General features: G+C 36.8%; 1 protein-coding gene across 1 annotated transcript in view; it reads right to left on the bottom strand.

Moving 5' to 3' along the window:
• LOC122802726 (acetylserotonin O-methyltransferase-like) overlaps window positions 1–17,131 on the bottom strand; it is a 196,268-nt gene that overhangs the window by 65,229 nt on the left and 113,908 nt on the right. Inside the window, exon 5 of the mRNA XM_044072488.1 lies at window positions 11,518–11,636. Coding sequence (XP_043928423.1) covers window positions 11,518–11,636 — 119 coding nt within the window. The remainder of the gene's footprint in view (window positions 1–11,517; window positions 11,637–17,131) is intronic.

Here is a 17,131-nt window from a genome sequence, read left to right as displayed (position 1 = left end):
CTTTATTTTCTGTTTGTGGAATAAAAGAAATTTGGCCAACCATATTGCCACGCTAATCATTCTGCTGAGCTGCCTGGAAACGCTTTTCTATGAGTTGTAACCTTTATTTTCATTATTTTCCCATGTTTTTGTATTTTAACTTTCAGCCATGTTCTTCTTCACTAGATATATATTTTATGTACTTTGTTATTTCACTATTTTTCATTCTTTATTCTACTGTACATTGCATTGTTAACTTTTGTATTCTTTGATTATATATTTTCTATTAAGTAACTCATTTAATGTTGTATGCTGGAGTTTTCCCCTCGAGTCTCCACTGAAAATGGGCCATATGACTCAGTTGGACTAACCCGTTTAACAAAGGACAAAATAAATAAATAAGTATTCCTGAAACAGTACACAATTGTCCCTTGTGTTTATGTCAAAGAAAAAAAAAACTTTAATTGTAATTTTGCCTTCTATTTAATGGAGCTTTTTTCTCCTAGACTATACCATAAAGGGGCAAATGTATGTATAGTGGACAATCCTGGCTAACAGATGCAAAATTAAATACAGGAATGAATGAACAATTAAATAAATAAATACATTGTTTGTATTTATTCTGAAGATTCATTAATGCCTACACTAACTGTATACCATTTTGAGTGAACAAACAACACAAACATAACTCACACTTTCTTCCTCCTAATTTTAGTTTTCATGTTGATTTTCTTGCAGCCTGAAATATTGAGGGGGGCATATAAAGGATACCACAGAGTGCAGACTACATGTACACTTAGTATAACCTTTCTGAGTGACTAGAAAGCACAAAAATGTGGTAGGGATGATCTTGAATACAGATCATGCGCACTTAGTGTAGCCATTAATGAATTTGTAAGTGTTCAACAACTATTAAATTGACATTTTTGGCTGTTCACTGCATGTATCCTGAGTGTTCATGTTTATATATATATATATATATATATATATATATATATATATATATATATATATATATATATATATATATATATATATATATATATATATATATATATATATATATATATATATATATATATATATATATATATATATATATATATATATATATATATATATATATATATATATATATATATATATTTATATACATATATATATATATATATATATATATATATATATATATATATAGACACACACACACACACACAGACAGACACAGAAAACACACACATATGTATGTGTATGTATCTCTCTCTCTCTATATATATATATATATATATATATATATATATATATATATATATATATATAGGTTTACTATTAAAATTTCAAACGGCACTCCGTCGACTGTACTATAGTCGAACACGGAAGTTCGAAAATGATAATTGCGAACTCAAAAAAACAATCTAGGAATGGGTTTTAACATGGGTCAAGGTAGGGGAGATGTTTGTAGTTCAGAATAATACTGAACACCTACCTTGACCCATGTTAAAACCATTCCTAGATTGAATTTTTGACTTCGATATTCAACGTTTTCGAACTTCCATTGCCAACTATAGCACAGTCGACGGAGCGCCGTTCGAAATTTTAATAGTAAACCTATATATATGTATATATATAAAAATTAAATTATAGAAATATATGTATATATATATATATATATATATATATATATATATATATATATATATATATATATATATACATAGATATATATATATATATATATATATATATATATATATATACACACATACACACACACACACATAGATAACTATAAAGATATATAGTTATAGATATAGAATCCAACAATAAGAGTCAACAAGCACAGAAGAATGGATACAAAATATGTGTCTGTGTGTTTTCTGTCTTTGTAGCAGTTCTGTTTCTTTACAATGTATTATAGACATTTATTGATAGCTGGGTAAAGGCAATCCATGCTAGCATTTTGAAATTTATTACAAATTAATTGCTAGGTATAAAGGACAATGAATAGGAAGGCAGGATATGAAGTGACAAGGATGGAACAATTGCTAGTAATCAAATGATATAGAAATGGTATAGAAACAATGTAGTACAAAAGAAAACTGATTCTTATATAAGTCCTCATAAATGGCATAATCTGTTATGAGTTTAGCTCATATTTCACTGTTTACATCATTGATGAGATCAGACAATAGTACATTCCTGATGATGTAATAGTTCTATAAAAAATGCTAAAGGCAGTCTACAGCCAACAGTATTTGTGACCTACTCTCAGCAGAAAACTTTCAACATGTAGCTCTGTTACTATGGTAACAACCTAATGAAAGTAAGCTGGCTATTTTTCAACATTTTTCATAATGCATGATCATCTTGAAATGGGGCTTATTTGTTGAACTATATGCATACATCCCCCCACAGCTGATAAAATAAAATTCCGTGAAACAGGGCTACTATTCCTGTTATGCATATATCTCTCTTTGTCTTCAGTGTTATGGTACAATATTCAAAATTGTGTTTACTGGCATATGAAAGTTAGGCATGATAATACTTACAAGAAGAAATTTAATGTTTGCAATGTATAGTTTTGCTACAAGGAAAATTACAACCTAAAGCATTTATATGTATTGTTTGTCTCCTTCATTAACTTTTAATATGAATAGGAAGATGAATGCAGACACAGACCGCAGGGGTAACACCTGCATTTTTTCTGTGACAACCACAGAGTAGCTGCATGCTCCTACAAATTAGAAATAGAAACTGTTCCTTAGTGGATCAGTTGACAGCTGCTTGATCCTCAGCTATTAGTCCCTAAGCAAAAAGTGGCCATAACTGAGGATTTTATAAAAGTGGTGGAACAGATTTTCTGGCTGAAAGGAGTGTGCTCAATTAACACTGGAATTTGTTTTGGTAATTAGTGAAGGCATAGATTAAAGCAGCAGTGACTGATGGTGGAATAGGAACAGGAATTGTTCTGGCTTAGAGGATATGAAGACAAAAGATTTTACTAACAGGGCACTGAAATACTGTTTTAATAATCGCCATGGATATAAAGGTGCTCGGCACCCAGTATAGTACATAGCATATCCTTATGAGAAATATAATCCTTCTTGAGAGTCCTGATACTTCAAAAATAAAAATATGACTCAAGCAAAAAAAAAAATGAATTCTGAAACTCACTGTTACACCTTTAAATTATTTTGAAAGGGGGGTAATTCCATCATGGGGCAGCCCAGTGGTTTAATGAGTAGTACTTTCACCTCTAGTTCTCTCAGTTGGGATGCTTTTTGTGTAGAAACCGTGTGCCCTTCCTGTGCTGGCATTGGGTTTTCTCCAGGTACTCCAGTTAACTCACACTTCCCAAATTTATGAAGCAGACAGATTGGTAAATCTACAACATGTGCACATTTTCTCACATGTGCACTTTCAGTTCTGCTGGTCTGGGGATCAAAGTTATGGTCCCTTGATATTCAGTAGGTACTTAATATATCAAAGAGAAAAATTAATTAAATGCTTTTTCTCTAACATTGCTATGCATTAGAAGTTGGGTAATAATAGCTTTTTTACAAAGTGGTAGTGATGGTGGGTGGTCTAACAGTCATTAATGTGTTTATGATGGATATACTTTGGCACATTTTGTACAACCAAATGACTGATTATTTTCTGCTCCTTCACTCTTTTCCACTCTTCAGTGACCTAGGTCAACCTGCTCCATTAGCTCTGGCTATGCTCGGGATCACTCCACTCCAGTAACCTACCCCCATTCCCACCCACCCCCACTTTCCTTAGATTTATACTCTACAAGTCACTCCAACACCCCACCTCCTCCCAATCACATTACTCAACACTCACAACATCACTACACTGAGTCCACTCCCTCACTCCTCCTCACAATCACAATAGTCAGCAGTCACATCACCACTCTAGAGGCCACTCCCATACCCCACCTTCCTCCAGTCAATACACACAGCTCCCAATATGTCTCATACTCACTCCTAATAAACAGCACACATAGCTAAGCCTACATTTACACCATTACCATCAAGCCATGCTTCACACAAATATTTGCACATCATTAATCCTACTAACAACTTTCAAACTACTTACTCACATTACCAGTTATCAAAACCTACACCGCAATGTTCTACCTCATAAGGCCTCCTCTACTACTTACACCTCTATATCACCACTTCACAATCTCCCCATCCATCTTACATGAACACATCCATCCTTATCCGATTAAATTCACTCTACCATCTGCCCATTCCAATAAGCTAGCCACCAAATACAATATGCACATAGCTTAACTTATCAAAACCAAAGTAGGCATTGCTTACAGTCTCTCTCTAATTGGAGGCATTCACCCTAATCTAGGCTCAGCTGATAATAGCACCCTAATAACTAACAAAAATATATCTCTTAAATCATACCAACTCCCTAGAAAACCCACTGACCTGCTCATGTTAAACATGAATGTTAGGAGTATTAGTAATAAAGTCCATTACCTTCATGCAAATATTGCCCTATATTCTCATGACCTAGTATTACTAACTGAAACTTGGCTTTAACCCAGTACCTCCAATAATGAATTTCTACCACCAGGCTATAATACTGTAAGAAAGGATTGTACATCCAAGAAGGGTGGTGGTGTAGCTTTACTATTTCAAAACCAACTTAACTTATAACACTTAAACATAGCTATGGAAAATGTATTCAATACAGACATTTTAATGGCTAATACTTAACCCCAAGAATTGTATCATTATAATCAGCTGATATATACCTCCTGGGAGCAACACTCCCATACAAGAGACCCTACTTCACTGGGCATCCAAGAACCTCCAACAGGAAACTATCATCTTGGGAGACTTCAACATTGATTGGTTAACCTGCAACCCTGACTCCCCCACCAACTTTATCAACCTCTATGGTTTCTCCCAAGTCATCCAAAATCCCACTAGAATTGACAAATCCACAAAAAGACAGTCAATACTTGACTGGATTCTGACAAACAGACCACGATTAATCAGCCAATCTGGATGCCTCCCTGACAGCCTAAGTGACCATCTCCCAACTTTTGTAATACGGCATTGCAGCTATCAAGAAAAGTCCATTATTTACCAGACAATAAGAAACAAGAAAAACTTCAACCAAACCACTTTTATTAATGCACTAAAATCTTGTAACTGGTCGCCCCTTAAAAATCTCAACTTGAATGAAGCTGTACAATACTTTAACTCTACCTTCTTAGACATCCTATACTCTCAAGCCCCTCCCAGAACCATCAGGGTAAAATCCAGCCATGTCCCCTAGATGAGTAAAGAGACTAAGTCTCTTCTGAAATCCAGAGACAAAGCCTCGGCCCACTGGCACAAAACCACTTCACATACAGACAAGCAAGTATATCTTGAATTCTGTAATAAATAAAAAAAATATGTTAAATTAGATAAAACAAACTACTACCATAATATACAAACCAAATACCAAAATAACCCCCCAAAATTCTGGACAGCTATCAATAACATGCTCCATCCTGGAAAATCAGGAATCGCCTCGCCTACTATAACTGACAACTCCCTCAATTTTGCCTCAACTTTTAACAAATTCTTCACCAAATCTGTTCTTGCTCTTGCTAATGCACAAAACTGTCCAGCCCTGAACTAGCTACCTATGTATCAGGATGATATTAAAGGCTTAGCATTTCAACCTATCTCTACAGATTTCATCAAAAAACTACTGAAAAAACTGAAACCTACCACCATAGCTGCCAACTAAATGCCAGCAGAATTCTTGAAAATGACTGCAGATGCCCTTGCCTGTCCTGTATCCATTCTTATCAACTGCTCAATATCTGAAAATATAGTTCCTGGAATCTGGAAAATCTCATACATCATACTTCTACACAAAGGGGGTAACTCTAAAGAGTTAAGAAGCTATCAGCCCATAGCAATACTCACACCTCTGTCCAAAATATTAGAAAGATGTGTACACACACAACTTATAGATTACCTGAACACTCATAACCTTCTCACAAACACTCAACACAGTCTCATGCGCTATCACAGCACCACAACTGCACTCATGTCCTTCATGCACACAGTTAATAACCACAGAAACAATGGTAACTATGCCTCTGCTGTCTTTCTTGTCCTCTCCAAGGCTTCTGATATGGTCAACCACAACAAGATGATGAACTCCCTTTCCAAACTAAATCTTACTAATACTACCATGTCCTGGTTCCAAAGCTACTTGTCAGGCAGGCAGTAAGCAGCACAATGGAGGCAAGAACTCTCACCTCTATTACCAGTCACTCTTGGAGTTCCTCAAGGCTCTATCCTTGGACCTTTACTCTTCTCTGTCTTCACTAATAACCTTCATACTTCTACTCTAGAAGCCCCAGTCATCCAATATGCAGATGACTCAGCACAAATCTGCTCATCTCCTTCCCTCTAAGAACCGCAAGACAAAACACAAGCCTGCTTCTTCTCTGTGGAAAAATGGCTTACCAGCTCTCAATTAATACTTAATCCCAATAAAACTAATCTTCTCATCTTTTGTCCCACTAATCATTCTTCTCCCCCTCCATCCTCATTTATTATCCTTTCTAACAACAATACATCCATCTCACCAGTTACACACACCAAACTCTTACGTGTAGAAAGTGACTGTAACATGAAGTTTGATACTCACTTCTCACATAACACAAAGAAAGTGCACAAAAAACTGGGGGAACTATATAGAAACAAAACATTCCTCACAAATAGTACCAAAGCTAAATTAGCACAAACTTGTGTCATCTCCACACTTCTATACACCTCTCTCATCCTTTCTAATCTCAGAAAATCAGAATTGTCCAAACTTGACACCTAATCTAACAAAATTGCATGCTTCACAACCAACAGCCCCTATAAAACTCACCACTGAGCTGCCCTTGAACAACTGTACTGGCTTGAACACCCCCATCTCCTTCTCTATAACCAGCTCATACTAATCTATAAGATACTCTACTACACAAAAAAAAACCTCTGCACTACTAAACATAATACACACTCACACCAGTACTAGGGTTCTACGCTCCAACAACAAACCACGTCTTCAGGTCACTACATCCAATAACTGCAAGAGCCTCCCTCTATTCTAACTATATTGCTAGAAAATGGAACTCTCTGCCCACTAACATAACAGAAACACCCTTATCTCAGTTCAAGAAATCTACCTACAAACCAACTGTGTGTGCCACTGTGAAACCCACGGCTAATCCTACTCCATCTTTCAGGCTAGCCCCCTGTCAAATGCCCTCCCTCTTTGTTATTCAATCAACTTCTCTTTTTATTGTTAGTCTCCCTTCTCTATGTTCACTTTTCTTCCATATCCCCTCTCCTACTTCCAAAAGTATGATAATTATGTACACCCTATAATTTTGTATCAGTCTGTTTATTTCTAATGACATACTGCTCACTGTATAATCTTAGCTTAACTTTTTTATGCTTTATTGATATGTAAATAAAGCTAATCCTTGTCCTATAATGAATTAGTAGCATGTGCTGTAACTGGAGCCTTTCTTCCTGGGCCTCCGCTGAAAAAGGATTTGTGTCCAGTTGGACATTCCTGGTTAACAAATGTAAAATAAAATAAATAAATAAAATAAATAAGAGACTTTGCAATATTTTTTTGGAATATGTGCAAACACCAAATGATCAGTACTTGTAAATTTAAGAAGGGCAATTGCACTGTAATTCAATATGTCATCAAACTGAAATCCAGAAGGCAATCCATATTAACAGAATTCCATTGAGGTCTACATTTGGTATGAGTTATCAACACACAAATGTGAAAAACTTCTCTAAAGCAAATTTCACACTCCTCAAAACTGAGGTGGAATCCTTCAAAGCCCCGAGCCTGTGGAAAATACGGCTCAGATCGCAGAATCCTTTATAAACACAGTCTGAACACTTTCAGGAATGCATGGATCATGCAATCCCAAATAAAACCAAGACCCAATCCTCCAAAGGCAGACATCCTGTCTGGTGGACACCATCCATAAACAAACTATTCAATAGAAGGAGGAAGCTACTACATGATAGAGCAAAATCCCAAAAAGGGAAGGCATCTCTGATTAGTATTACCAAAAAACTACGGGCACTCATAAAATCATCTAAGGCCAGCTTTGAGAGAAAAATTGCACAAGACACTAAGGATAATCACAAGGCTTTCTTTAGTTATGTTAGGAATCTGGGTGGGAATTCCCAGATATGCTCAGAATTAGTCCAAAATGACAAAAAATACATCGAACCCACAGACATTGCCAACATCCTAGCTGACAGGTTCAGCACAAACTTCCCCCCACCAAAAGGGCAAATATCTATCCCAGCAGAGTGCTGCACCCCTGACATCTCAGATGCTCAGGTAAGAGCCGCCCTCTCCAAAGCAAAAAACACAGAATTAAAGGGACCAGACGGTGTCCCGGGCTGCGTCCTACATGAACTCCAAGAAGAGCGAAACCCAAACATAAAATGACTTACTACAGGATATGTACCCAAAGTGTGGCGTACAGCAACAGTGGTCCCTCTCCACAAAGTTGGTGCCTCAATGGATCCTGGAAACTATCATCCCATAAGCCTGACTAGCTTGGTCTGCAAAGCTATGGAAAGGATCATCATGAACCGCATAAATAAAGATATTGGGGACCTACAGACACTGGATCCTACCCAGTTCGACTTTGTTAAGGGCAGATCCTGCCTCTTAAACCAGGTTGATTTCATTAAAACAGTCACCAAGGCCATTGACGAGGGAAAGGTGATCCACACAGCCTACCTGGACCTCGCAAAAGCCTTCAATACAATACCCCACTCGGGCATTATAGATAAGCTCACCAGCTTAAATATAAACCCCTATGTCACTAGATGGGTTGCAAACTGGCTCAAGGACAGAACCCACATGGTTAGAATTGCTGGAGCCATGTCAGACTCCAAGCCAGTTACAAGTGGCGTCCCACAAGGCTCAGTCCTAGGACCTCTCTTGTTCGGTATATATTTCTTGGAGGTACAGGCCAACACGGAAGGACTGTGGCTGACCAAGTTCGCAGATGACTGCAAACTGGGCACCATAATCAACTCTCCAGCCGATGCAAGCATCCTCCAAAAGGGCCTCAAAGAAACAGACAACTGGTGTCAGAGCCATGGCCTCAAGCTAAACGCCAAAATGTGTATAGTCATCCCCTTTGTCAAAAACAAAGTGCCCACAAATTACCATATAGGTGGTAATCCATTGAGTACAGAAGAAGTAATTAGGGACCTGGGAACCCAAGTTGATAGCAATCTCTCATTTGACAACCACGTGGCCAAAGTGGTTAGAAAAACATTTTATATAGCCCACCTAATCATGAAGAGATTCACATCTAGATCAGGGGAGGTCATCATGCCTCTTTACTCATCCCTCATCAGGCCCATAATTGAGTACAATGCCCCTTTTGGGATGTACCTTACCAGACACCTGCAGCAACTGGAAAGACCCCAAAAGTATCTCACCAAGAGGATCAAAGGGCTCAAACAGATGCCATATGCTGCCCGGTTAAAGAAACTCCAGCTCTACTCAGTGGCATACCGCCTGCTCAGAGGTGATCTGTGCCTGACGTATAAAGCCATGTCCAACCTGGAATTAATGGACATGCTGCACCTCAGAAAATCCAAATCCCATTGAGCTACGTGCTCAAGAGACTTGAACCTCAGCACTGAAATAAATAGGACATGCTGGAGGGACAGATTCATAAACCAGAGGCTCCCTTCACTCTGGAATAAAATCCCAGTCCAGGTTAGGCAGAGTCCCTCATTGACTCTCTTCAAGAGGAATCTTGATGAGTGGATGGGAGATCGTAGGTTTACCCTTGGTATCACTTCTGTGTCACTGTTAGACAGAGGCACAGTATATTAACCTCGAAAAAGGGCATAGCAAAATTAATTTAAAATGGGTGGCAAAAGACAAACACACTCTGGCTAGGCTTATAAATGCCCTAGGGCAGATAGCCTAGTATGAACCTATGAACCTATGAACAAATTGAGGTCATGGCTACTTCCCTCTTAAATGGTAATTACTTCCTGGTGACATTGTTTACTATAGGTAAGACTATAGGTTTACTATAGGTAAGACAAGGTATTTAAACAAAGTACTTCTTACTTAGTAAAGGTACTTCTGGCTGAGCTCTTTACTCCATTGCTATAGCCAAGGTGTGGAATTCCTTACCCACCACAATTAGAACGACTTCTAACCACACCATTTTCAAGAAGTCTCTGCAAGAATACATCTCCAAACTATGACTCTGTAGATACCCAAATAATTCTTCCAGCATTACATGAACTTGAAAACTCTTCTAACAACTTTAACACTTTGAAATATCTATCTACACTTAGTTTAACTCTTCTCCCTCTCAGTTTTATGCATCCTCAGCTACAAAATGAAATTTAAAGAAAAGAAAGCATAAATCTAATTGTATATCGACATGTATATATTGTACCTAGATGTAAATCATTGTTATTTTTGTATTTTGTATAATGTTGCTTTCTAGTAACTTGAATCTGTTAACAGTTGTTATGTAACTTTATCTCATCAATGTATATGTAATATGTGGAGCCTTTCTCTCCGGGCCTCTACTGAAAATGGGCACTCCTAGGCCCAATGAACTATCCTGGAAAACAAATGCAAATAAATAAATAAATAATAAATGCCACAGAATTCCAAAGATCTGAATTAATGTACAGAGACACTAGTGAAACACAAGATGCTCATGACATGAACTCAGTGTCCCAACAGGGAAAATAAAGTTTAATTTTAGCATGGTTTGCTTTATTTGTAAAATCAGTGTCAGTGACAACTGCTACATTAAAATGAGAGAATCATTTGAATTCATTTAACAGGTTGCATTTTTTCTTACTGCATTTTCCTCATTTAGCAATAAAAAGCCTGCATGTTTCTAAAGTATGTGTTTTGCATATTATCTACTTTGAATTCTCATGCAATAAAATACGTGTGTGTGTGTGTGTGTGTGTGTGTGTGTGTGTGTGTGTGTGTGTGTGTGTGTGTGTGTGTGTGTGTGTGTATGTGTTTTTGTGTGAGATCCTTTCTGTATCTGTGTGTGAGTGTGTTTGTAAGCTTGTAAGAAACAGGCAATGGGGGAGATGGTACTGCACATGCAACAAAAACGTTCATAATTCTGTGTCTGCTGTGATACAACCTGTATTAAAATGACTGAAGAGAAAGAAATATTGTGCATCAATCTCCTATACATAATATTTATTATAATAATATTAAAATCCACATAAATATAGCAAAAATATATTCACTGGTAGCCTATCTTTTAATTGAATAATGCCCTTCAGGGTTGGCATTACAGGTAAATATTGGACCTTTCAGCAGTGGGAAGGCTCTCCAGCTGCTGCATGCAAACTCACAACATCCCCGGACTGTTCTTTAATTACCTATAGCACTCACCCTGATGGTCATTATTTTTTCTAGATCACTGCAGAGTCTCATTAATATCAGAAAACTTACCTCCAAGATCACAAACTTTAGAAAAGCATGAAAGATCAAATGCTGTGATTACATCTTCACCACAGACGTTCCATATAGTATTCATTAGTTTCAAAAAATTTAACATCTCTTCATCAGACCTAAACATTTTAACAAAAAAACAAATTATTAAGTACTAAGAGATAAAGAATTTGAATAAAAAATTAGCATCGCTGGCTAGCATCATGCTTAAAAACGAGATTTGAATGACTGGATGAGAATGAATTGTGCTCTTCTAAACTCAAAACACATTACAGTTATAATATAAATTATAAAAAATCATTAATATAGGATAGTGCAGCTACATACAAGTTTCAGGTGGTTTAAGATGTCTAAAGCCAGGAGTAAAATGCTATCCTTCAACAAAAACTGGAATAAATAAAGGGATTGTAGTGTACTTTACATTTTACAGAGTAGGACACTTGAAGGAAAAGATATTAAAGCACTCAGAGGTCAGAATTAGTCAGCAAATCACATGCAGTCTTCCACTGGCAAAAGGATGTGCCCTATTTAAGACTTCATATATCTGTAATATAGAAAGGCCCCTGATCATAAGCAGCTGTAAACTACAAAATTTAAGACATGAGAAATTTTCTAAAAAAAATCAGTAATTAATACATAGTCTGCAGCACAGGAGAATTTCTATACCTATGTACATTTTTTTCCACATTGCTAATTCTTAAAAGGGTCAAAGTGGTTGCAAGCTTTACAGAGTAGACCATGCCTGTCTAACAACTCCTGCTCATTCTATAGGACTACAGGAATCTGTATGTCTTCGCAAAGAAAAAAATCTACCTAATGTGTCAAATGTCTGCAACAAGATCTCCAGAAAGATGGATGTGCCAAGTAGACCTCCTATGGGAAGTATCAAGGTAGCATCTACAAAGGCTCAAATCCATTTCAGCCGACTCCTCTCAAAGCAGTTGACTACTGATTCTTCTCCAATGTCCTCTTAAATTGCATTTTTTTTTTGTTACAGAGAATAAGGCTAGCTACCTTCAAAGGCTTCTCATTTCTGTCTTGTGTCCACATTTTGGTCACTACCTAAAGCTCTGTATGGAGACACAGAATGCCTGTAAGCTGAGAGCTTCATCTTAATTCAACAACACAGCCTATTGTTACACCCACTGTACTCCTGCCAGTGCACCCTTCCACTAGTCAGACTGATATCACACACTAACTTCAATTATATTTGAAACTCTTCCACATCAGGTAGCTGCTCCCTTCCCAAACCTGTAGAAAGCAGTTGGCTTTACTGTGAAAGAACCACGGCTTTTGATTTGTAGGTGTTCATTGTCATGGCATCTGTTACACACATAGCAGTGAATGACCCCAATATACACTGAAGATCATGGAGGACAGCATTATCCACAAACTAAAAAATATGTAACAAAAGGAGAACTTTCCTTCACATTGAATTGCAATTCTTCAGGTGTTCAAAATAATCATTTAGCTATAGAGAATAATTTACATTCAATAGATTATGTGGTCTAATTTGTCAGCTTTCACTCAAAAAATAAACTATAAAATAACAGGTCTCTGTCATGTCACTGAATCTTCATTTCATTGAAACTCAAATTGTCGAACATATTCCATTGCAACTCATTTCTCTATAACTCATTTCATAGAAAAGTGTAGAAGTATATAGAAAGTGTGCAATAGTCTCATTCCCTATCATAGATGTTATAAGGGAAGCAAGTCTAGCTGAGCCTGAGTGGATTGCTATGGTCTGCATCACTGCATCATGTTGTACCCCAAGATCTATAGAAGTCTGCGTTTGCTCTCCAGCACTGATTCACTGTGTTACCATGGAGTTAGCATATATATATATATATATATATATATATATATATATATATATAGATATATATATATATGATTCCCCTTTATAATCTCAAAATACTGAAATCTCAAATTTCAGTATTTCGAAACCATAAAGCCGAATGTTCAAAATCCCAAAACTGCAAAACCGTGCAGTACAAAACCGCGAACATAAACACACCATACAACACACAACACATACACTATCCTACCCACACTATAACAAATCAAACAAAAAAAATACACAAACACAACAACACAAATCAACACACCTACACTACATATAAGCAGGGGCCACGCCCCCCTGCACCCTGTATGTGGGGGGCAACCCACCTACTTATATATAGTAACTCCGAGATCACACAAACAGGAAAACACTGCAAACTCACACCCAGACATTCTACAGTCCCTTGCACACACACACACACACACACACACACACACACACACACACACACACACACACACACACACACACACACACATATATAAACAGCAACACATCCAGCACTTACACACTCATACTTTCACCTGCCTACCCTAACCTACAAGTACAACTTACAAACACACTCACATACATTCAAACTCCCACCCAAAACCCTTACAAGACACTCATTTACCTTAAATCGCACCTAAATCCACACATGACACTGTATACCATCTACACAAAACACCGCACGTAACAAAGCGTAAAGGCATAACTGCGAATTTGAGATATTCAAATTCGTGATTATGCACTTTTGCTATTTTAAAAATTCGCCTTTATGGTCTTGGGATAATGAAATTCGGGACTTCAGTATTTTGAGATTATAAAGGGGAACTATATATATATATATATATATATATATATATATATATATATATGCATACATGGATCTACTTTTAAATAAAGAATCTTATAACATCAAAGCACAAAATATCAAGACCAAAACTACAAAATGCCAAAATACTGAAAGCTCAGATAGTCGACATTTAGAATGTCAAAAAGTAGATCGGGAGAGCTGTTATACATTTGTACAAGTGGTAGGTGTAGTGTATTGTAGTTTTATAGTGTTTTATTGTAGTGTGCTGACTTGTCATTTGTATTTTAATGGCAAGCTGGAGAATGGTGTGGTGTGTCTTTAAGGATTTGTAGTATTGCGAAGTTATGTAGAGTGCCTATTTTGTTTCTGGAGACATTTTGGTAAGTGTATATTATTTATAATTAATATAGGTTGTTGTATCAGGACCGTATTTGTTGTTGTGAAAGGCAGGAGTACAGTTAGGAAATAAAGAGTGTTTCTGTTTTGTTGTCTTGAATGTACTGCAAAATTGGAGAGGTAGCTTTGATGTAATGGCATATGTTGCTGTGGAAGGCAGGCTAAGATGGAAATAATGCAGATGTGTCGGCTTTACTTTGTTTAACATAGTGCCATCTCAGAGTTGGTATATTAAATTTGCAGGGGGGTGTGGGAGACACAGACCCCCATGTGATGATACAGAGGGGTATTGCCCCCTGCTAAAGTGCAGGTTTCAGTAATTTTCTGTATTTCATGGTTTTGGAATTCGGTTTTGTGGACTTCAGTTTTGTGACTTTTCAATATTTTGGTGTTTCATTGTTTTGGTCTCAATATTTCTTGTGGAAAAGGTTTTTTGTAAAATTAGTTTTCAGTGAAATGGGTTCAACCATTTTAGTTTCAGTGAGATGAAGATTAAATGAAATCACATAGACCCAAAAGAACACAACATATTACTAAGAGACAGTCATTCATAAAATCAAGTGCATATCAGTCAAGGCTGTACAAAATGTAAACCAGTGTAATACAATAATTATCATGTTTGATTTCAGCATGTTTCTTTTAAAGGACTGTTTTGCTACTCACATTGCCACCTCCCACAAGACATTTCAAGCTACTTGGTCGTACATCTTGCCTCAGCCTACAAAGCTCATTTAGCTAGATAGCTGCACATGTTCAAGGAGGTATTCTTACTCCTCTCTTCTATGGCAAAGAAAGCATCTGCAATGACTACCCTGAGTCTCAGGCTCAACTAATAGACAAAATAATTTTTCCTAGCACCTTAGCATTGGCATTCACAAGGTAGTTTAGGAGCATGTGCATTCTATAACTGTAACATACACTTCCCTTTTTGAAAGTGGGTCCATAACTTAAGTTTACCAATCCAAAGAGAAATGAAAATGCTTGTTAACTATGGTACCCTAGCAATGTCTATCAGCTTCATCTGGGTACCATCACCTTCTTAATCTTAATGCAGTGAAACAGACTAATCACTACACTGCATCCCTAGAAGAGTGAATCGTCATATTCAGAAACTTTTCAGAGGATTTCTTCCATATCTCTGAAATATTACTAGTCAATATCAGTGCATTACTACAGTTTCTGGAGAACAGGAAAGGAATATCACGTCTCCTTGTTGTTAGTTGCAGAATGGCTTATAAAACATCTCTGAGAACACCCAAAAGTCATTTTGTATTACTTTGCCAAACTCATCCGATGCCATTACCTTGAGCTATTCAATGGCTATAAAAGCTGGCCTTCAGGCCTATTAGAAACTATTATTCAAATTGGGAGATTTCCTTGCCCTGTACTGCATGAAAGTTGTTTTATATTTACCTGATGGCTATGTTCAACAGTATTTCTAAAACTGGGTTTTAGGTTTATCACCATAACAAGCACAGGTCAACTGTTGGAGACAGCTACTTGGTAAATCCTATGAGTTTTAGGTCCATCCATTTGCCCTTTGCATCTCTCACTTCCCCAAATATATGAGAAGAGCTTTTCTAGAGGTGAAAGTTGAACTCACCTTGACAGAATCATTGGCTATGTATTCCAAGACTGCCCTCCCTATGAAGCTAGATTTCCAGCATATATCCTGCTAACACCTTAGCTATCTGGCCCTGATTGTGACCATATAGTGGTCATTTGAAAGCAAAGCAGCACTGCAGACCTATTGTCATGATTATAAATTTGTTCACTGATGTCTGACCCAGACTGTTCTTGTGTGTAATACATTATGTTATATGTAATTACATACAATGGAGGTTTCAGTAAGGAACTGCATATCAGGTGCACTTCTTTTGAAGAGAGGAGAACTTCCAATGACCTCATGGAGGGTCTGTCGCATATTCATTTTTTTCACATTTTTACTGAGCATTATGAAAACAGTGTAAATGAAACAGTGCAAAAAGTGAAAAGTTTATTTTCGTGGAGTTCTTAATAACTTTGTAGTGTAGGAATATAATTATTGGCTCAAAATATATTTCCTTTCTCAGTTTAAAGTCACTATCACATGTACCTTTTGCATAACTCTCCAGAAGCCCTTAGAGTATTCAGATCTTTGGAACAAAAGATAATATAACTGCTACCACCAGGAAGTCTCTTTCTGGAAGATAGTTTACTAGAAAAATGGATTTCATGGGAATGAAATTTCAGTTAGTTCCTCAGTGCAAGACAAATAAGGTAAGAAATCTGATAACGAATAGTGTCACATTTCTGCATGTTTAGGGGAATAAGCCTTGATGGTATTTAATGCTTTGATCTTGCATGAATAGAAAAAAGACAACATAGCAGTAGGAGAGAAAAAGAGGAATTATTGTAAGCCTAGAAATTTATATATAACTTATTTTTACAGGAAAACACGATAGAATTATTATCATAAATCCTTGTTTCTTAGCAAAAGATTAGAGCAAATGCCTGAATTTTTGTGACTTGCTCAGTTTGCTGATAAGAGATTGAATAGTTTGTGGTAGAAGAAATAACCAGGAAAGGAACACATT

The sequence above is a fragment of the Protopterus annectens genome, chromosome 5.part0, assembly GCF_019279795.1.
Source record: "Protopterus annectens isolate FY-2018-M chromosome 5.part0, PAN1.0, whole genome shotgun sequence".
In the NCBI taxonomy this organism is placed as follows: domain Eukaryota; kingdom Metazoa; phylum Chordata; order Ceratodontiformes; family Protopteridae; genus Protopterus; species Protopterus annectens.
The sequence above is the reverse complement of the archived record's forward strand: the minus strand, read 5'-3'. Positions and strand labels throughout refer to the sequence as shown.